The sequence below is a fragment of the Podarcis filfolensis genome (assembly GCF_964270895.1).
Source record: "Podarcis filfolensis genome assembly, chromosome: 14".
Lineage (NCBI taxonomy): Eukaryota > Metazoa > Chordata > Lepidosauria > Squamata > Lacertidae > Podarcis > Podarcis filfolensis.
This window is the reverse complement of record NC_139616.1, coordinates 3,709,133-3,731,544: the sequence shown is the minus strand read 5'-3', so window position 1 is coordinate 3,731,544 and position 22,412 is coordinate 3,709,133. Positions and strand designations below refer to the sequence as shown.

The 22,412-nt window shown below is 39.1% G+C and overlaps 1 protein-coding gene and 1 long non-coding RNA gene across 8 annotated transcripts in view; one reads left to right on the top strand and one right to left on the bottom strand.

Moving 5' to 3' along the window:
- Positions 1–22,412, top strand: part of RORA (RAR related orphan receptor A) — a 366,343-nt gene that overhangs the window by 330,432 nt on the left and 13,499 nt on the right. For 6 of the 7 annotated variants that reach the window (XR_014541662.1, XM_083586666.1, XM_083586669.1 and 3 more), the window contains 7 exons: positions 4,219–4,360; positions 5,517–5,912; positions 9,643–9,764; positions 14,204–14,336; positions 15,985–16,092; positions 17,788–17,898; positions 20,682–20,794. Coding sequence is in view for 6 of the 7 variants with exons in the window: in XM_083586666.1 (XP_083442792.1) it covers positions 4,219–4,360; positions 5,517–5,912; positions 9,643–9,764; positions 14,204–14,336; positions 15,985–16,092; positions 17,788–17,898; positions 20,682–20,794 (1,125 nt within the window). In the remaining variant the exon portion in view is untranslated. The remainder of the gene's footprint in view (positions 1–4,218; positions 4,361–5,516; positions 5,913–9,642; positions 9,765–14,203; positions 14,337–15,984; positions 16,093–17,787; positions 17,899–20,681; positions 20,795–22,412) is intronic. The other variant, XM_083586667.1, reaches the window with a different exon arrangement.
- On the bottom strand, positions 5,924–22,411 carry LOC310749801. Its single transcript, XR_014541798.1, has 3 exons — positions 21,931–22,411; positions 9,102–9,150; positions 5,924–6,938 (listed from the first exon to the last, which is right to left on the bottom strand). It is a non-coding gene; the product is annotated as an uncharacterized lncRNA (long non-coding RNA).

The following is a 22,412-nucleotide window of genomic DNA, read 5'->3' as shown; positions in this document are numbered from 1 at the left end:
AGGACGGTAAGCTTCACTGTTTCCGCCACTTCCAGACTGCCGCTGCCTTTATCTGATCATGAAAGGCTTGCTTTAATGCTAATTGCTGCTGGATAGGGGGATTTTCACTGAGAGGGAAGGCTTCAAATTGCTCTCCCACCTCCACACATGGTATTTAATTGTTTTAAACCATAACATGGTTGCTAATCACATTTAGAACTGTAGCATAGAGAAGACTGCGCATGTTGTAGCAGTTTGATGTTGAGCTATGCAGTTCCCCCTGTAAGGTCATCTTAGGACATTGATGACTTGAAGATCAGTAATGCAATTTTTGCTGAAGATGCCGAAATGGACTTTAAAAGTCTGCATATATTTGAAGTCAATTAAAATTAAACTGGCATATTAAAATTAAATCCAGCTATAAAAGGGCTGCTTATCTGCTGGAAAGAACTTTTCTTCCTGTTAGACATGTGTTTTTACTCAGCTTAGAATTTAAATATCTGACTAGTAAATTCTTTAACAGACCAGAAGATACGTATGCTGATCAAGCCACGCCAAATAAATTGCATGTCCTGTACTGCCTTTTATACAGTTCACCTAGGGACAGATTTCACTATTCATTTCAAAGTTACAAAGTTTTCTAAGTCAGATGATTTCAAAATGAGATGATTTGGGACTGATGTAGATCTGGCTACCTATAGGGAAGCTTTATGTGCATGAGCAGCAAAAAGATTATGTGCTACTTATTTTGACCTCATAAGACTAAAAATGTTCACTGCCAAGGGTTTATTTAAAGGTCCAAATGATTTTGGGAGCTTTGCCATTTTAAATGAAATTTGCAGCTCTAAAAATTTATGTTTAACATACTCTTGGACTGTCTTTCTGTTTGTGATTTATATTGTGATGGCCAATAGTGTCAAATAATAAAAACCTGACTAATCCCATCATTAATGTGCTGTGGAGTTAGGCCTCTGCCTCTTCCTTGATTCCTGTTTTCCCAGGAGCCTCACCACCTGGGCTAGTCTGTTTCCTCACTGCTCTCCTGAAACTTCTTTCTGAACAGGTGTGCCCTGTTATCACAGCGCTGTTGCTTCCCTGCTCCAGCCTTCCCCTGGCAAGACTTCCCTAGACTTTAATGCTTCCCGTGGTCTAGTGCATTATAGATGTGCAGGATTGTATGTGGGGCGTGGGGGTGTGTGCTTGTTATTCACCATGTCAATCACAGCAAGTCTATCAGGTCCTGGCTACGTAGGTTAGATCAGTGTTTCCCAATTAGCGAATTACTGAGGACCCCCTATTTTTCTTTTTCTTTTTTTAATATTTATTTATACAACAAGGAAAAAAACATACAAAAAACACAAATACCAAATTACACACAAATTACAAAAATAACCATAGACACATAATTTTCTTGGCAAACAATAAAACATCTATTGGTCTTAACACTAAAGACCCAACTTCCCGTCTATTCCATATTTCAAATTCATATTACGTATTGCCAATACACATTTTTTTCATAAAATTATTTTTTGATGCATTTCACTTGGGAGGTCTGTTGTTTGCATGGTTTGCAAACATGCCTGGAATTTGGTCTATGGCAACAATCATGCCAGGGAAAAGATGCTCTTCCAGTTGGGGGTTTCAGTCCCACGGATATTGATTTGATGGATAGTGCTCCACGGGATAAAGGGGATTAAGAATAAGAGATGCATAGGCAACCTACCTGGCCCATCTGCTGCATGAAACTTTCAGCCGGGCTATTGCCTACAGAGATTCGGGTCACAATAAACCAGCCACTCAGCTGGGTGAGAAAGTGAGAAGAAGATGGAGCAGTTACTGCCTCTGGTCTGATCCAGGAAGGCACTTCTTATGCTCTTAAGTAAGAGCACATACTTTGTTTGTTTGGCTATCTTAACTATCAAAACATTAAGATATTACTTAAATATGCAGTCTTGTTTTGTAAAGGTTAAACTCACAATAGTGAACCACAGGAGTCCTCTTCAGGCGTTCTTGCGTGTGTGAAGGGGCTCTGACAGACAGCCTAGTCCTAACCCCTAGATCTCTGTATGCATACAACCCTTCACAGCCCTTTCACATATACATATTGGATGCCAGACAAAAGCTAGGATACTCGTAAAAATAGTAAGACCATTCAAAACTGAAGCAAACTGCTCCAGAATCACAGCAATAAACAGTCACTGATGTTCCACCCACCTGAAATCAAGGATTCTGAGTAAAATACTTAAAAACTATTTGCTATATAATCCCAAATTTATGAGAGCAAGAACCCAGATTTCTACAGTCAGAATGTGTGTGTTTTTGATTTTTGTTTGTTTTAAAAATAAATTCAGTGAGTTCAGTTTACAAAATGCAAAAGAATGAGAGGGTATGGGGGCTGGGGGGTGGCCAGGGGAGACCAATTCTCTGATTCCTAATTGGCAATTACTAGAATATTGCAAAGTGTAATGATACGTGGAAATGTGTAAGTGTTAGCAATAAATCATGGTATTATGAATAAATCTTTGCTGTCACAGACTGGTGTGTATCCCTTCCAGAGTGTCTGTCATTAGGATGCAACAAGGCAGCTGTCAGCTGTTTTCTTGTAATTAAACAGCCAATGAGCAGCTAATTAAGACATATGTGTATACAGAAGTGGGCATGTTAATGAACTGTAGGAATCAATTCATTAAATGAAAATTGTCAAAAGACAAAATATGAGCTTAGTAGTTCAAGTTTCTGGCAGGCTCAGAAACCAGTGGTGAGAGGAGCATTAACTGCCACTCACAAGACATGGATGAACATTTATTTATTTCTTCTTTGAGGAAGGAAACTAAACAGAACACTTCACTGGTGCTATTAATAGGTTTTATGAAAACTCACACTAATGCCATTAAATTTAGCTTTTTGTAGAAATTGTTCATTCAGACTGACTAGGAAATGAAAGGCACACTTTGTAAGATTTAATCCATTGGGGGCATTATCAGTGTGTATTTTTTCCAACCTAAACCACTGCTGATTTGTATGTAATTCATACCATGTTTTCAGTATTTATAGTTGCATAAACGAAAACACAATACCCTTAAATTGGTCAGATATTTGTCAGTCCCAATCAAATCCAGTTTTGCTCTCAGCTCTGGTAGTGAAAACAATGTTGTGGCTGTCGCTGGATTTGACCTTTCACAAGTCAGTTCATTTCTCCCCTGATCCTCAGCAGTCCACCACCCCTAAGGCTGGACACACTTAGGAGCCTGTCCTTTGGGCTGAGCGAGCCGTGTCTGAAGGAGGTGTGTGGCCCTCAGGAAAGTGATCCAGAAGGCCAGCTGTTTTGTGGTAGCTGTGGGCAAGGAGGGAGAAAGCAACTGTTGGAAGTGCAACAGCAGAGATCATTCGGTGTGCAACCTAAGGGTTACTTACAGGCAACTAGCCATGAGTGGGACAGGGAGAGATGTTAATTAGCAACTAGTCAGTGGCATGATCCTGACTGCAGTAACGTGTGCTCTGATGAGATGTCTAGTTCTGAGGCAGCTTATCCTCAGTAAATTGCACAGTATGCACAGTAAGCTATGCAGAAGGCCTGAAGGAAGAGAGACTAAATCTCTGTGTTTCTCCTCAAATTATACAGCATTTTGTTAAGTTTCTTCCGTAAGGACTTCTCTCTGGACTCCATCTGCATTATTTTAAGTGACTTTGCTAACAGCAGCATGACAGGGAAGAGGACGAAGCAGTGGTGTGTGTAAGCTTATCTCTGCTTTGCCTCTTTTAGGTTGCTGCTGTTTGTATAGTTTCAAAGTCCTACAGAGTCATTTTGGGGCAATTGTGTGTATACAGTGGGAAGCAATGCCTCTTTAAATCACTTCCATCTCTTAAAAACTGTGATTTCTCACCAAGTACTTGGAGACATTCAGTTGAGAAAATATATGGGTTCTCCAGCCCTCATTTGGATACAGCTGAAATGCCCTAACATTTTCTAATATTATTCCTACATATTTATATATATAAAATGTATTTGAAATAATTTTTATTACTGAACCTATTCAAATATATAATCATACATTGTGAAGTATTTTATATTTTGTAACAAAATGGAATAAAAAATATACTCTTGATTATGGTAGTTTTTTCTCTGACGATAAGAATTTAGCTAAAGCAAGGTGTCCTTTCAATGCAATTGTCGTGTGCGACCACTTTGGATTCAGCCATTGATAAATCTTCCCCTTGCCTTTTGTCATTGTGCTACAGGGCTTTTTCAGGAGGAGTCAGCAAAGTAACGCCACCTATTCCTGTCCCCGACAGAAGAACTGTTTAATTGATCGAACCAGTAGAAACCGTTGCCAACACTGTCGTTTACAGAAATGCCTTGCTGTGGGGATGTCTCGAGATGGTGAGCTTTACTAGTTCAGGTCAGCTGTCTTGTATGTGCGACACTCCTTAGCTTTCTGCTTGCTCATCCCATTCTTAAAATATTTGTCTTGAAATATACTGTGCCTCATAAGTCACTGAATTTACTTTGGACTGATGCAGCTGGTGGCTTCCAGGGTTTTGTTTTGCTGCTGCTTACACAGCCACACGACACACAAGAGTGAATGCCTGCCTTACTTACTTACTGGCTGGTGTCACTAGGCCAGCTCTACTTTAATTTTCTTTCACATTCCTTATTCCATTCATACAACATTATGGGTGTCCTGTATTTTTCTTCCTCCAACCAATCTTTATATTCCCTCCACCTTCTTCCTCCCGCATTACTGGTACAGAGACTATCAAATCCTGCTGCTAAGAGATGTCAGTGTCACCATAGGAAGGGTTAAATACTCCTCTCTTGGATGACAGGCCAACATCAAAGTTATAACTTCTCTTCAGTAAAAGAAACTCTGCATTTTGCACTAAGGAAGCCCAAATATGGAACAGACTATTATGCAAATTAAATATATTTGCCCCTATGATTGAAATCTAATCATGTTCATTATTTTTCTTATTAAAATTGCCCTTCTGATGACTGTTTGCCTAAAAGCCATCTCCTTAAATTCTTCTATTGCTCATACATGCCCTAAGTACCGTATTTTTCGCTCTATAAGAGGCACCAGACCACAAGATGCACCTAGTTTTTGGAGGAGGAAAACAAGAAAAAAAATATTCTGAATCTCAGAAGCCAGAACAGCAAGAGGGATTACTGCGCAATGAAAGCAGCAATCCCTCTTGCTGTTCTGGCTTCTGGGATAGCTGTGCAGCCTGCATTCGCTCCATAAGACGCACACACATTTCCCCTTACTTTTTAGGAGGGAAAAAGTGAGTCTTATAGAGCAAAAAATACGGTATATTACACATGACTTACCTATTCAAGAGGCTGACCCAATAGGATAATACCTAACTTCTCACCTTCTAATATATGACTTCACTTGTAGGATCAAGCAAAAGTGTGTTGTAGTGATGTTGTGAACTGCTTAGTAGCTACCCAAGACTTACATATGATGTGTCCTAACATAGCATTTTACTGCTGCAGCTGGTGGTGATAAAATATATTGCTTATGGATATATTTCAGCTGTAAAGTTTGGTCGAATGTCAAAAAAGCAGAGGGACAGCTTGTATGCAGAAGTGCAGAAACACCGGATGCAGCAACAACAGCGAGATCACCAACAGCAACCCGGCGAGGCAGAGCCATTGACGCCAACATACAATATCACTACCAATGGGCTCACAGAACTGCATGATGACCTCAGTAATTACATTGATGGGCATACCCCTGAAGGTAGCAAAGCAGACTCTGCCGTTAGCAGCTTCTACTTAGACATACAGCCTTCTCCAGATCAGTCGGGGCTTGATATTAATGGAATCAAACCAGAACCGATATGTGACTACACACCTGCATCGGGCTTCTTTCCTTATTGCTCTTTTACAAATGGAGAGACTTCTCCTACTGTGTCCATGGCAGAATTAGGTAATAACAAAAGAGGGGGAAATTTCCATGTAGTTGCTGTAGTAACTATCCTTTGGATTAAGAACAATGACTTTGTGGCTTTTCATCACTGAAACTACATGTCACCTTTTGTGTTTTGTGTATGGCTGTAACTATGAGAGCTGCTCTTTCTGGAAGTGCATTGCCCCCTTGACTAAGGCAGCACTGATGGGGCTTATCAAGTCCATAATCTTGGTCTAGGTCTGAATTCCAATAAACCAGACTTGCTGTTAGTCAGTCACCTAAGATGATTAACAGGTTTTTTTATTGTATTTATTATTTCCATTCCTATTCTGCCTTTCCTTCAAGGACTGTCTCATTTATCCTTGGCAACAACCCTGTGAGGTAGGCTAGACTGTGAGAGAGTGCCTGGCCCAAGTATATCCAGTGAACCTAATGGCTGGAGTGGGGATTTTAATCCTGGCCTCTCTTATCCTTGTTCAGCAGTCTAACTGCTATTCTAGCCTTTTTCAACCTGGGGTCCCTAGATGTTGTTGGACTGCAACTCCCATCATTCCTAGCCAGCATGGACAGTGATCAGGGATGCTAGGTGTTGTAATTCAGGAACCTCTCGGGATCCACGGTTGAGAAAGACTGTTCTGTACTATGCTAGATCTAGGTCTGGATCACAGACACCCATTACAAAGTTTGTGCAAGTTAGCAAGGCTGGTATATTGTTTATCTGCAAGACTGTACTAAACAATGGTAAGTTACATGAATTTTGCACTTGATTACAGTATAATGATTTTCCCCACATAGGTGACCAGAGCATACAGTATTTATTCATTAATTTAGTTAATAAATAGCCAGCCTCAGTATATAGCTGAACAATGATGTAAAGCACATGTTTAATTGGGAAGTAATAATTTTATAAAGAGGGCTAACTTACCAAGTAACAAAGAGTGTTTTGACACATTAAAGAATAATAAATTCTTTGCAGCACATGCTTTCATGGACTGAAGTCCATTTTATCAGATGCATGAACTGTGATATTCAGGTGGCATATACCTGCCAAGAGTGTAAAGCAGAAAAAAATAAGTTAAATGGCAATGAAATGTAAAACACCGGTAGCAGAAACAAGCATCAGCCCAAGACTATTTGGTGTCTGATGTGAAAAATCTAAATATTTCTCCTACTAAAATGAGACTGTTGAACTCCTGCACAGCTCCTATTCATTTACTTGGGCTTGCACATAAAAACTTTGGAAATAATTGCACTCCAGAAGTTTACATCTATCTGTCTGCTACCCTTAAGAGCTCCAGAACTGGCAACTCACCAGGGTAAATCTGGGTAACTCAAAACTGTGTTTTCTCCATTTGTGGTGTCAGTTATCTAGTACGTGCTGAGGACGAGTTAGATGTGGTTCTCTCTCAAAGTAACAGCTAAAGAAAGTCAACTTTGTTGGGAGTTGTGAAAAGGATCTGTCATGTGTGAAAAGAGCCTTAATAACAACTTGTGCATGACAAGCAGGGGAGAGTTTACCAACCCATCCCTCTTTTGTGCTTTTCTTTTTCTTTTTTGCTATCAAAGTAGCAGTAGCACTCTCCTATTCCACACTAAAATGAAATCTTATTTCACATATTCTGGGATGAAAATAAAAGAAACAGTTAGTGGGCACGAGAGATCTTATATGGAAGTACCTTATTTACGTGAATCTAATGCCTCGGCAAATCTAATATGTACCTCAATTTTCAAAACCTTGAAACCAAAAAGTATTTGCTGGCAAATGTAAATACACCATCAAATCTAATGGGCACCCTAATTTTCGCAACCCTAATTTTCACAATGTAATTTGGCCAAAAAAGGTGTGCATTACATTCAAGGAAATATAGTACATGTTCTTTGTTAGCCTATACTTCCATGTCATTTTTGAAATATAGGAAAAAACTTTTGAAAATCACTAAAAGCCCAGTCTATAAAAACTGAAAGCACTGTGAATTCGTATCCATCCATATTACACAAATGGATTTTATCTTCAAGAAATGATAGATCACTGTATGTTCACAGATCTTTATTAATGAGTGCTTTCCTCAAAAGTGCACTTGTTCATGTCTAGCATGTGTAGAAAACTGTGAGGACTTCCTTCAGTAAACAAACATTGATTTGTTGCAATGATAATTATAAAGGTTTGTGCCCTCGTTTCATTAAATATTTAGTAATGTGTCAAAAAGCTTTTTTATTTACCCAGAAACAGTTGATATAAAAGTGCCTTTCCCAGCTCCATGTTATGAACAACTCTCATCATCCCTGACCAGGTTGGCTAATTGGCATCTGGAATATATATATATATATATATATATATATATATATATATATGCAAAAAAAATAGCTGACTCCAGTTAGAAATCAGAATTCAAACCTATGTTTTACATTTCATATCATACATGAACCCACCTCTTCAAGGTGCCACAAGACTCTTTGGTGTTTCAGCTGCATAGAATGACTTCCAAAGAAAAACTGAATGAGATAATAGCAGATAGGTGTGAAAATATTTAAAGTATCACAATAACCCTTTGAGTGAAGTGCTGTTAATACCACATACCTTTTGAGTTGAGCAGGGACCATTACTCAAAACTTATAGTAGAACACGTAGTTTCTAATACTGGAAGTTTGGCCTTGGAATTTCAAGTTAAAATAGTTTCTAGTAGCTGGTGCTGGGGTGGGGGGGGTGGGATACTGAGACCTTGGAGAGGCTGCTTTTAGACAAGTGGCCCAAAGTGCTACCATTCATTGTTCTTCCATTGTAAGCTATGAGCAGAATTGCAGCTGACTTTCCACACTATTGGGAATATTGTGCATCACATTATGTTCTGGCCACTCAAGTGGAGAGAATATTGCGGCTGTGAAAAGGGTCACCTGCAGCTCAGCATACATTCACTATAACCTGTGTGGTGGGTGCCATTTTATGAGCCTTAAAAAAAAAAATCTAAACAATTTCCCAGCTTTTTTATGAAAGAGAAGGTGCTAAAGCACTACACACTTCTTTCATTTTCAGAAAATAGAGATGGAGTTGCTTTTGAGTGGTAACCAAAATATTTTTTTAAAAAACAAAGGTTTAAAAAAATATCATCCACCGCAAAAGTTATGATTAATTTGTTCATTTCCCCATAAAGTCATTGTCCATATAAATGCCCATATTAAAAAGTTGGGAGTGTGGTGCTAGAAAGTTACCTGTGGAGCTTCTGCTTCTTCCAGTTCGCTTTTTAAAAATGCAGACTTTCTGCAGTTTGAGAAAAAACAGGAAAAAAATAGGGAAAATACAGGATGATGATTGAATGATAGCATCATGTGTACGCCCTTAAAACATCGAGTAAACAAAGCATGGAAATTCCATTCTGAACACTTAGTTGGAACCACCCCAAGGCAGAACTGCCAGTACTGGGTTAGATAAAGCAATCATCTGACTCTTGAATAAGGCGGCTTTCTATGTTCATTTGTTGAGGCTGAGAGACTGACTTAGCCAATATAATCTCCTGAGAATCCAGATCAAACCTAGTAACCCCTCACTTACAGGGGTGAGAATCAGTGATAATTTTAAAAAATGGAAATAAAAGGAAATGGAAATGGGTGTTAGAATCCCATTTCAACCCTGTACAAATTTAGTGTTGAAAACATCTATAATTTAATGATTGGCTAGACAGAACATGTACAATGAAAGTTGAGGATGGCCTTTTTTTAAAATGCATGCCACTTCTTGCTCATTCTGTTTTAGAACATCTCGCACAGAACATTTCCAAATCACACATGGAAACTTGCCAGTACTTGAGGGAGGAGTTGCAGCAAATAACATGGCAAACTTTTCTACAGGAAGAAATTGAGAACTACCAGAGCAAGGTATTTATCTTGGTAAACATGCTAAAATAGCACACAGCGTTTTTTTAATTGCCCATTCTGAAACACTTCTTGGACTACAGCATTTTGTGCAATCTGCGAATCAGTTTTAAATGATTGTTGTGTTTGTGTGTGTGTAGTGAGTTGTACTGCCTATTTCTGACATACCCCTCCTAGTGGTTACTGTTTATTTTGGGTTCTTAAAAGATTCATGCAACACCACATGTTCTTTGAGCCTCAGGATAACCAACATCTTGTTTCGGCTTCCTTGAAAGAAAGGGCCTGTTTTTACACTTCCTCTACCCACCGCAGCAAGAGATCAATAACAGGCGTTGTGTTTGTTTCTTCATCACTGGGAGAAACCATTAGAATCTCTTGGGGTCTAAGGAGATCCTATGTTTGAATAACCATAGTATCTCCAGATTCAGTACAGGTGGCCTCCTGTTTATGTGGGAGTTATGACGTGCGTCAGTGAAATCGATTATAATTGAACCCCATTGAAAAAGCCTGCAAACACCGTGTTCCTCCCCACCCTGCCCTTTTAGTGACATTTCAGACATTTATGACATTTCTGGGTCACTTCCAGATTCGGCGCAATGTACATATATACGATCGCACACATATTGAATGTGTGTAAACGGGGAGCTGCCTCTACTTCAGTTCTCCCTGTGATGGTGGGAAGCAGCGGGGAGGGCAGGCAAGTAATTTGTTACTCCCAACTGTTTCCCAGGAAGAATTTTCGGTGGGTGGAGATAGCATCTATAGTTCAAAAAAGTATTACCTGAGCTGGTGTGAAGCTGTAAGAGTTTATTCAGGTGCCACAGTTTGGTATCACGTGAATAAGTGTGGAGATGCCGCTAGCTCGCATGCAGCTAGCTCCTCTTTCATGCAGCCATTATCAATTTCCAATCCTTATTTTGTCTGAACAGGCAGACAAGGATCAGAAGTTACTAATTGCTATACATGAGCCTCCTCCACACTCATTTACGTAATGCCCAAACATGATTCGACATTACATGTAAATGTACCCCTTCTGGTCACAAACATCAGCTCCCCAAATATCTCCACAATGCTGCTGTCCTTTAACCTCAACTCTGCGTGGATTTTGAAGTTGTTCCACCTCCCAAAGCATCTGAAGGTGGGCAAAAAGTTCTCACAGAATGCTTATGCTGGTTTGAAGCTATATGTTCACCATTGTCCTCAATAAAGGGTCTGGTGAGGGACCCGGGTGGTGCTGTGGGTTAAACCACAGAGCCTAGGGCTTGCCGATCAGAAGGTTGGTGGTTCAAATCCCCGCAACGGGGTGAGCTCCCATTGCTCGGTCCCTGCTCCTGCCAACCTACCAGTTTGAAAGCACCTCAAAGTGCAAGTAGATAAATAGGTACCGCTCCAGCGGGAAGGTAGACGGCGTTTCTGTGCGCTGCTCTGGTTCGCCAGAAGCGGCTTAAGTCATGCTGGCCACATGACCCAGAAGCTGTACACCGGCTCCCTCGGCCAGTAAAGCGAGATGAGCACCGCAACCCCAGAGTCGGTCATGACTGGACCTAATGGTCAGGGGTCCCTTTACTTTTTATACCTTCAAGGTACTTTTCAATTCTGCGTTTATTTCATCTCTTTCATAGGCATATGAAAGCACTTCAGAAATTAGCATTATTTTTATAACTATTTCTGGCTAAATCATGGATAAGTGAAGGTGCGTTTTATTTTCAAAGTGTATACACCTCCTTTCAGCAACAGCATGGGGAGATTCAGGACAGAAGGAAGTACTTATTTGCATAATGCATAGTTAAACTGTGGAGTTCGCTACCACAGGATATAGTGATGGCCTGCACAGTTTCAAAAGGGGTTTAAAGAAATTCATGGAGGGTGTGGCTATTAACAGATACTAATCACTATGTCTGTGAGCTGCTTCCGGGATCAGAGTCAGTAAATCTCTGAGTACCAAATGCTGGGTGGCACCAGTGGAAAAAAGCTACTGGTCCCACGTCATCTTTGTGGTCTTCCGATGGGTATCTGCTTGGTCCCTGCAAACACAGAATGACAGACTAGCTAGCTTTGACCTGGCAGGGTTTCTGTTATATTCTTAACCCTCTCCACCCCCAGAAAGGTGACTTAAAAACAATTTTTCAAAGACAATACACACAAAAATATTAGGAGAATAATTAAAATAAGTCAAATGCCTAATGAAACAAAATTGTCTTCACTACTCACCTGAAGGACATTTTAAAAAATGGCCCCTAGTTACGTATTTGCCTGAAAAATACTCAAGGGTTGTATAAAGAGATTGTTTTTAATCATTTATAGCCCAAATGCAAAACTGTAGTGGAAATTAATTATTACTTTTCTGTATCTTTAAATAAATTAAGATTAATTCACTATACTTGTTATACTAAGCCCTAAGGTTTCACTCTAGAGGTAGATGTTTTCTGTTAAAAAAAAACCCTCATCACTTGTCCGGTCATGAATACAGTAAGCCCACAACTTATGGGCATTTAACTTGTGTGTGTTCAGCTTTACATGTTTGGGAAGTAAATACAGAAAGTGGGAGGCATTTGGGGGAGAAGACTGGCAATGCGACCCTGCATTGCATCCAGTGTGTTTTGTCTATATGCAGTTTTGGCTTTTAGGTTTGACCCGCAGAACATAACCCCTGAGTAAGTTGAAAACTTACTGTAGTAATAATTTGCTTACGAAGTATTGATTTGCAGCCCTAGAGAAAATGCTATCAGTCTGCTATGTATATTTATGTTTCCTCATGCTCGCCTCTAGGGGTTGTGATTCTTCTTGTGGATGGAATACATTCTCTTGGGCCATGCCAGATGTAAACGTGTTTGCCAACCTCTCGCTGCCAGCTTGACTGTAAAGTGGGGCTGGGGGTGTCTAAGTTTATCACTAAATGGACTTTCCTTCTTCTTACCACCCCACATTCCATTTAGTGATCAAAGCAAACTCCCCCATTCTACTTTATGGCCAACATGGTGAGTGCGTGTTTAGCAAATATGCACCTGTGTGGTTTGGTCCTTTGCCTTCGTTTACTGTGTTGTTATAGCTATACTTTGGAGCACTGGGCAAATGGTTCGGAAGCCTATATAATAATGTTATATGATTATGATAGAAGAAGAGAATACGCTGACAAATTTGGAAGGAGAAAAGCAGTAAAACGTCATATGGTTAGCATTGCTATTTAAGTTCTGTTGAAGGTTCAAACCCATATAGAGTTTATTTCTAATTTTGAATGCTTTGTATATTTGCATAAATAATGCAATGTCACAAGATTCGTCATGCCTTAGATCAATTACACCTCAAATGGGGGAGTAAAAAATATTTTGCATCAGATATCACCAGAGCACATTCCCAAAATGTAATTTTAGAGACAACAGATAGTTATTGGTAAAAGAAACATTGTTCAATGGGATTAAGGAATATTTTATCTCAAAACACAAAGCACACATTAGATATGCTAATGATTCATGTGCAGGCACTCCCCCACTTATGTGGTGGTTACACTCTGGGGCCCCGTGTGCATAAGTGAAATTGTGTGAAGTGGGGAGCACCCTCTGAACACTCTAAATGCCCCTTCTGCAATCCATATCAAACATACTGATTCCAAAAATATTCACAACTAGAATTGAAGCACTGGGGCCAGCAGGAGGCAGGAGGGTGTGTGGGAATGTGGCTGCTGCTGCACTACCCTGCACATCAGCTCTTAGGCGGGGAGGCTGAGCAGCATAACAAAGCCCTGCTGTGCCTCCAGTGTATTCAGGCTCCGGGGAGGGTCTCTTCGCAAGCCATGAAGACTCTCCAATTATCTCCTGCCATTTCCGGGTTTGAATTGAATTATTTACCGGTAATTAGTTCCTGGTGCTAAGCAAATAGTTGCACATGAGTTGATTGCGCGTAAGTGGAGGGATGCTTGTAAAACATATTCCACTTACAACTTCTGATGTTTAAATAAGAAGCTGAGCAGAGTGTGGATTTTGCTTCTATGTTCTACATTTTGTAGAATTCTACACAGAACTCTCACTGAAATGAACAAGAGTTTTACCCAAGCATCCAATATAAGTTTTACTATTAAAATGTCATTCTTAGAGCCTATTTGTAAACTAAAACATAAATTGTAAATTTTATGTAAACTAGTCATTGTTATTATTTCTCTGTAGCACTCGCCTTTAATATCTATAGTCTAGGATAGCATTAGAAAAACTGTAGGCAGGCATAAAACTGCCATAAGCCCCTTGAATTGCCATACCACACGTATCACAAATTGAAATACAAAATGGGAACACAGCCTGACATGCAAATCACAAGGCAATCACAAGGCAAATCACAAGGCAATCAGTTGCACAGATTAATGATTAATGCTTTGCTTTAAAAAAACCAAACTTATTCCCTTAAGAAGGTTTAGCAAGTCTGGAAATAGCACTCTTTTTTGTCTTTAACAGCAAAGGGAAGTAATGTGGCAATTGTGTGCCGTGAAAATAACAGAAGCAATACAGTACGTGGTGGAGTTTGCCAAACGCATTGATGGCTTTATGGAACTGTGTCAAAATGATCAAATTGTGCTTTTAAAAGCAGGTATGTGGGTTGGGGGGCAAAACTGAACCTTTAAAATAAATGTCAAGTGCACATTTTATTACTTAACATTGCAATTCCATTATAAAAAGTGTATTTCACAAAACTGTGGCTCACCTAAACATGTTTAATGCTTCGTTCATTATATAATCATACTGCCAACAAGTTGTACGGTTCAGTCCTGGGCAATCATGAGCCAATGTTGGGCATTGTAGAAGAAGTCAGAGGAATAGCCTATTGCTTGAACGTAAGCCATGTGCCTTCACATTTCCTTCATTAATAAAGTTAATTCCAGAATCACTCTAAGAGAACTAATACCAATAAAGTGTCGTTGTTGACATTAGGCAGGCGCTTTTGATGTACTCTTTTTGGCACGTGTTTAAAAACATTTTTAAGACCAAACTATTCAGACACATATATGTTAATTTGTTTTAATCTCTTTTAGTGTTAGTTTTAATTATTTGTAAATGTTTTAAATTGTTTTAACAGTTTTTTATTGTTAATTGTGATATTTCTAGTAAATCGCTTAACAGTATAAAATTTTTGTTAAATAAATAAATCTTTTTTAAGGTAACACAGGCATTAAACAGAAACAAGAACCCAGTTTTCTAGAGGGGCACAACTAAAAGAAACCTGGTTTGTGCAGAAAATTGAAGCAAAAAAAGCGGGGAGAGAGGGAGAGAGACCTTAAAATGTGACTTCTCTGAACAAACTGTGCAATAAATGGAACTTTTTTTTTTCTTGAAGACAATATGTTGAAATGGATTGGAAATGCCATATTTTCCAACATAGAACAAACATCATTTTGAGGCTTTGACTCTTATTTTTGGGTTTCCAGTGCCCCTCCTGTTTTTCTGTTTCTGAAATATTTTCTTTTTAAAATAAAGATTCCAGGTTCAAACATGAGCTTGAATGAATGAATGTTTATTTGCGTCAGCCACTCAAATATTTCTGCAGGAAAGGGCTTTCTCAAAGCTTTCATTACCTAATACTGGCCCTGTAATGCTTTTGACTTATGAGGTCATACACGCAAGCCTTGAGGTCATACACGCCCCGCTCCTTGTCTAGTGCAGCCATGAGAGTGGAAGCCTCTGCTTCCCTTTTAGATTTGCCACAGTTCAGCATTACACCAAAGCCCAGAGCTGTGATTAAACTTAATGATGGTTTGTTGAAACAAGTCATCTTCTAAAACCATGCTCTGAAGCTGGCTTGTGTCAACAAAACACAGTAAAAATTAGCCACAATTTATTGTTTGGATGACATGACAAGCTGTGGTTAATCTATAATGGAAGCAAAAGGCTTCCAAACTCTTCCTTGAGCAGCACTGAAGATACACAAGCATAAGACTCACTCCAGTTTATCCTTATAATGCTAAATTATGGTTTATTGTTATTTTTGAATTGGCTCAGTGTGTGAGCCATATTCCTCTATTACCACCTTTGTATATTCAAAGTCATAAAATTGGCTTAACAGATATAATTTATTTTCTGTTTTCTGAGGGCACATAAACCTCATTTGTGAGCTAGAAATATATTTTAAGAAGATGTACAATCTATTGTTTATTTAAGAAAGACATGGGATAAGAACAGTTGTTTGTGAACCACTGTGTTTCTTAGTCTCAATTGTAAAATTGTTTCTTCTTTGGTTATAGGGTCTTTAGAGGTTGTATTTATCAGAATGTGCCGTGCCTTTGACTCCCAGAACAACACAGTGTACTTTGATGGCAAATATGCTAGCCCCGATGTATTCAAGTCATTAGGTAAGGAAATGAAGTAATTAATTAGAAAACATACTTTAAAAATAACAATTTGGTTAAATTAATTTCTTACAATAAATGGATTGTGTGCAAATCACTTAATAGATTTTTCATTAAGAATATTTTAGAGATTTAAATAAGTTACACCTTCTGTATTTTTAATAATGTACTTTTTGTCCTTTCAAAAGATTAAAAACTAAGGGTAGCCTAGACCCATTTATACTTTTTGATTACAGCTTGTTAATTATTACTCAACACTTTGGAGTTCAAAGTGGGAAGCTCACTAGGCATTCTAGAAAACATGTCATCTGGACTCTATTGTGCAAGCTGCAAAATAAGAGCACAATAAATGTTTGCTGCATTATTATTATTATACCAAGAGCTATGTCCTCCAAAGAGATAATTCCAATTATTTTTCTACCATTAATCAAAAATTATATATAGTTTCCTTAATAGAAAAAAATATCAGATTTGATTGCAACTGAGTTCCTGTAATAAGTTCCTTGTTGTGAAGTTCTCACATGCCTGTATGGGGCTTCCACGTCAGACACAAGCCCTACCTTTGTATTTAAAAGATTCCCAAAGTGAAGCCCTGTTATTGTTGTAATCTAATAATTACTCAGTTTTGTGTTCATGCTGGGAAGCATTTGGAAATTTATATAATGAGCTTAAATATATCTGGAAGTAACAGCAAGTGGATGTTGACAGTACAGCAGTGAAGAACTGCCTGGAATTATTAACTAATTAACACTGAGATTCAATGACACTTGGATATAACAGTGTAGAACATGGGGAAGGGAGCTGAAGGCACTGCTTACGTTAATTCTCTTTAGTGCCATAAGGTACTTTTTCTTTTTCATTAATGAATTCTGGAAGTTTCATATTGGGCTTATTAACTAAGATTTCAGTCCTGCTTGTGACACCAAGTGTTGTGGGTTTTTATGGAGAAAAATGGAGACTATGAGGAGCCCTTCTGTGAGTTTTAAGACCAAGAAATACACAAAGTAGTTTCTGTGCTCTTTTGGTGCAAAACTATGCTGGCCTTTGAAATATTGGAACTGCTTATTAGACACAAATGGCTAATTTTCATATAATTAAGACATCTCATTGATTCACATACTTTAGTCAATTTGAACACACAAGCCTTGTACCCACTTTAAAATGCATGGACTCAGCGTGCAAAGAAGTAACAGGATTATCATTTGTCCTGCTCAGCTGTTTTAATATTACTCCATGCTTAGAGGCAGCAATCCCACAGTCTGAGGGAGAGGGCTCATGCGTTCTGGTCCTGCTTGAGGCATCTGCGTGGCCACCGTGAGAACAGGATGTTGCCTTGAATGGCCCATTGACATCATACACCAGGCTCTTCTTATGTTCTTATATGTACATTCAGAGGGCCCAGGGCTGTGTAATGACTGTGGGGCTACTTAAATCAGACTGCACATCCAACACATGTAGATGACATGAGATTTAGCATGGGCATGCTGTTGCTGCCTCATTGTGTGAAATACGGTGATGGAAAGCAGTCCCATAGATATTGTCATGGTAAAACTAGCAGTCCACTCCAATGCGAATAAATTCTCTGGCAAGTTACTCTCCATATAATCGCTGTTTTTTTTAAAAAAGAAAAGTATTGTCTTATTTTTTTTGAAAGAGGCCCTGTGTAATTTGATGCTTGTTTTTCCCCCCCTTTGGCAGGGTGTGAAGATTTCATTAGTTTTGTTTTTGAATTTGGAAAGAGCTTATGTTCTATGCACCTTACTGAAGATGAGATTGCATTATTTTCAGCTTTTGTTTTACTCTCTGCAGGTAAGGCCTTAAGTATCTAAAAGCATTCTCTAGTCCTGTGTGACGGACAGCAGAGCCAGACCAGAGTCTGGGGATGCAGTCCCTCTGAATCCCCCCCCCCGGGCTGGAGCCTCTCTCTGATTGGCTACAGACATCTATCCACGGGGGGGGGGGTGGAGCCAGCACCTTGGGAGATAGAATAAAAGGAGCCGTTTCTGAGGGAGATGGTTAGATATGGATAGAGATAGGGTTTCGTTTGAAGGGGTGGGATGGTTTAAGGAAGAGAGTTGGAGTGAGGAGAGGGAGTTGGTTCTGAGTAGAAACATCCACTCTGATGAAAATATCTACAGCTAGAGAAAGGAGTCTCTGTGAACAACAGAATTTAGCGTCTTATGAGGCCAGGAGTTAACTTGGGGGCTGAACTTGAGCAGGAGAAGTAGAAGCTGTGAGGTCTACTTAGGTCTCATTCCAGGCAGGAGGGGAGATGTCTAGAAAGAGAAGACTCCCAAACCCCTGAAGAGCGGTGTGGTTGACCCCGGGGGTCTGTTATATTATTTGAAGTACCTCGGGAGTGTGATTGGTTGGGTAGCTGACACCATCTTATTTAAGAAGCAAAGTATTCAGCTGTAACACCTATGCCGGAACAAAATTAAGGAAATGAAGTGAAATAACTCAAAATAAGCTAAGCATTTACCAACTAGTCTAGAAACCTGTAACATCTAACTGAAGCGTAATAACTGAACATAAGCAACTGAGGTTTAAAAGACGTTGTGCTTGATTAGAAGCCTGTAGCATCCATTAGATTCAGTATCATTATTAATAGGTTGACTGTTTCCTGAAAGAACATTATCTTCTGATACATCCTTTGTTTTAAGCACTTTGTTCTATATAATAAATCTTTCTTATATGTTCAGCTTTTGCCTGAGTCACCAAGTGCAGTGGTACCCTGGTTTACGAACTTAATCCGTTCCGGAAGTCCGTTCTTAAACCAAGGCGTTCTTAAACCAAAGCGTGCTTTCCCATAGCAGCGGGGGACTCCATTTACAAATGAAACACACTCAACAGGAAGCAAAACATGTTGTTATTCTAAGGCAAAGTTCACAAACCAAAACACCTACTTCCGGGTTTGCAGCAATCTTAATCCAAGTTGTTCATAAACTAAGCTGTATCTAAGATTTCCTTCACACTAAATTTAAAACATAACTTGTGGTGGTGACTATAGAGGGTACACATAGTTTTGATCCACTGTATTTGGTAGGCAGCAGCGGGATCCACTACTTTTTGCATTAAAAAGTTTAATTTGATTTTATTAGATTTGTTTAAGAATCACTTTATACTCCACAAGAAAGAAATGTCATCTTCTGCATCAAGCTGCACTTGTTTATCATCAAATCCAATACTTAGATAACTGTTGGAAGGAGCAGAATAGAAATATAATTGGCTGCTTCCAGCAGTCAGTTCTGTAAGGTCTGGTACTGAAAACCTTTTAATTACTGATTAGAAACAATCCCTGTGATAGTGAAAGTGATTTCCATGTTACAGGAAAGTGACAACAGTGCAGAGGCAATGATTTTACCATGGAAGAAACGATTTTACTCCTCATGGTGCTTTGAGGAAGGGTTCGTTCTGCTAGTGGGGCCTACTTGGGAAATGCTGGACATTCAAGTATTTCTGCCTACATCCACTTATATCAAATTAGCTTTGCACTTCATTTTTGTAACTTTCAGCCTCTCATTTCTGCAATTTTTAGACCAATGCCCTCCAGAACACTTAAGATCCTTTTCTTTTATCCACTACACTCCAAACTGGAAAGGTTTTTCCTTAATTTGGCAGGTTTTGTCGCCACATAATGGCCTACCATGCTTGCAGATGCCATACAGTGCTGATTAAAAAGTTATAGAATGTTATTTGAAATAATAATAATAAAAAAACTTTAAATGTGCTCAGCACAAAAACACCTGGACTTGTTTGCCTGTAATTTGGCAAGCTTTATAAACTCTGGAGGGGCTATGCCTGAAATGCCAACCACTTCTATTTAAAGGGAAAAGTTATTTGCCATTTTTTTATTCTCCGTAATAGTGAAGGTGGTGAAGTGGAACAGAGCTTTGTTTTTTCCAAGGCAGATTTGCTTTGGAAAGGACAATGTTTCTTTCCTCACTGCCACTCTCCAGGGAGCCTCTGAAGCACTTCAAACCAAAGTGGGTTGCTTTCGAAAGAGCCAAATTAGAATCCAACCCAAATCTTATAATTGATTAACAATCCTAATGATTACGCACATAGCCATATTTAAGAATGGTGTGTGAACACTAGGACAACTCTAGGATTCACTGTGCTAAAGAACAAATGCTTAGTATGGAATGTATAGCTAGTTGCTTTGGAGAAGCACCAGAAAACATGACTTTATGGGCTGATTCACACATGCATATATGTCACTTGACAACTCTCTACTTGACAATACATCACTTTTTCATTTCACCATGACTTGATTTTACTGTATTGAAGGAAACCCCACTGTACACAAGAGTATGCTCTGGCATGGTAGAGTCCCATTCATTTTGTACACATGGAGCACATGGGACTGAAGTAAAGAGAAAGGAAATATGCCTACCAATGTGCAGAATTGCAGGTGTATCCCTTTTGGGTGTTGTTAAACATTGCACAATTTTATGTAGTCGTGCATTAAGAAGAAATAATTGTAGAAAGTAGTTTGTGGAAGGTAGTTTCAAAAACATTTTGAATACTAGATTTAATCATACTGTATGTTTTTATTTGTAAGATTTCAACACGGGTAATTTTCATTTTAGACCGATCATGGCTTCAGGAGAAAGTAAAAATAGAAAAGCTCCAACAGAAGATTCAGTTAGCACTTCAACATGTATTACAGAAGAACCACCGAGAAGATGGAATCTTAACAAAGGTAAGAGCTAAAGAGTCTGACAGTGGCCTGGTTTGCACGACAGAGTAAGTGTCCTCCCTGGTCTTTTTTTACTGCCACTTAAGAGTGTCATCTGAATTGGGACTCGTGATTAAGCTCTGTCTTCACTGACCGTAAGCTGTAACCAAGGAGAAGCCAGCCAGCTGCAAGTTCCTCTTCAGGACCCCATGCATTTACACAGTTCCGGTAAGCAAGGGTTTGGCTTACTGTGTTGTGTGCAACAGGCCTTTTTCTGGTGAATATTAGTCACCTTAATTAGAGCAGCAAAAATGATGAAATTGGCAGGAGAGACCCTGCTGATGGTGCCTCCACCCTGTGAAGCTCAAGAGGTGGTGGCATGTGAGAGCAGGGCTTTCTCTGTGGTGTGACATGGAACACATTCCCCTCCAGTCTGTGCTTGGTCCCACCATTATGTCCTTTCCAGGAGCAGATCAAGGCACAACTCCCCCCCCCCCCAAGGCCTTTGGTGTTGAGGATGAACACCAAATGATCTTCCCTTCTCTGCAGTGCTTTGTTACTTGGGTGGTTGTTTTAAATTATAACTTTAGAAGATTGTTTTATTTGGAATAAATTGTTATTTTGAGCTCTGTTATAATCTGCCCTGAGATACTGTGAAGGGCTGATTATAAATGGAAATACATACATACATACATACATACATACATACATACATACAATGTAATTAGCAGTTTAGTTTATGATGTGTTTTGTGAGGTCTGCTTAAAATTTGTACCATTTTCCAAGACTGACATAACAGGCTGAGCAAGTGAAATTGATTTTGTTTTTGAAGAGTGGAAAATTAGCCTTCACAAAATAGATTATGTTTGCCTCTGCTTGATGTATTCATTCCACATAAAGTACTGAATCAGCGCTCAAGGATTAATTTAAGCTAGGGCTACCTGATTTCATTTTAGGAACCAGTTTGCAATGCAGGAGCTTTGCTGTGGAACAAAGGAACAGGAGTGAGGTACTTTTGAGCATGTACATTCCTTTTCCTACTAAATACTACAGCCTGCCAGCCACCAACCCTCACACATGCACACATGTGGAATTAGGGCAAAGGGCTTTCAGATTTGAGTGTATGCCATTCAAGCAGGCTCTAAACTCCAACAGCTCACCTTTTAGAAACTAAGTACTAGTTAGGCTGCAAGTATGATGCTTTGATTGTGGAAATGTTATGGAAGATATTGTTGATACATGTTTAAATTATACAAATTATATTAAGTCATACAAAAAATACAGGCTTAAGGTACGTATTATTTGTTACTGATGTTAATGGAACAATTTCAGATGGATAACTGTTGCTACTTTAGTTTTACAGGCTTCACAAGTCACCCTTAACAAATAGCCATATGGAACACTTTGAAAGGCAGAATTTAGTTGCAACGAGGTCTCTCCTTATTTTCCCTGTGGCTTTTCTAAGTTATGGAAGAGGAGTTGTTATGGTTAATGATGATGATGATGATGGATGCTGTTAGACAGGCATTCTCTAGCCCCATTCTTACAAGGAAACTAGGATTTGTTACCTTGAAGAACAAAATTAAAAGACCCCAAAGCATTTTCATACCTGTACATCTAATTCATTTTGCTTTTCTCTCCC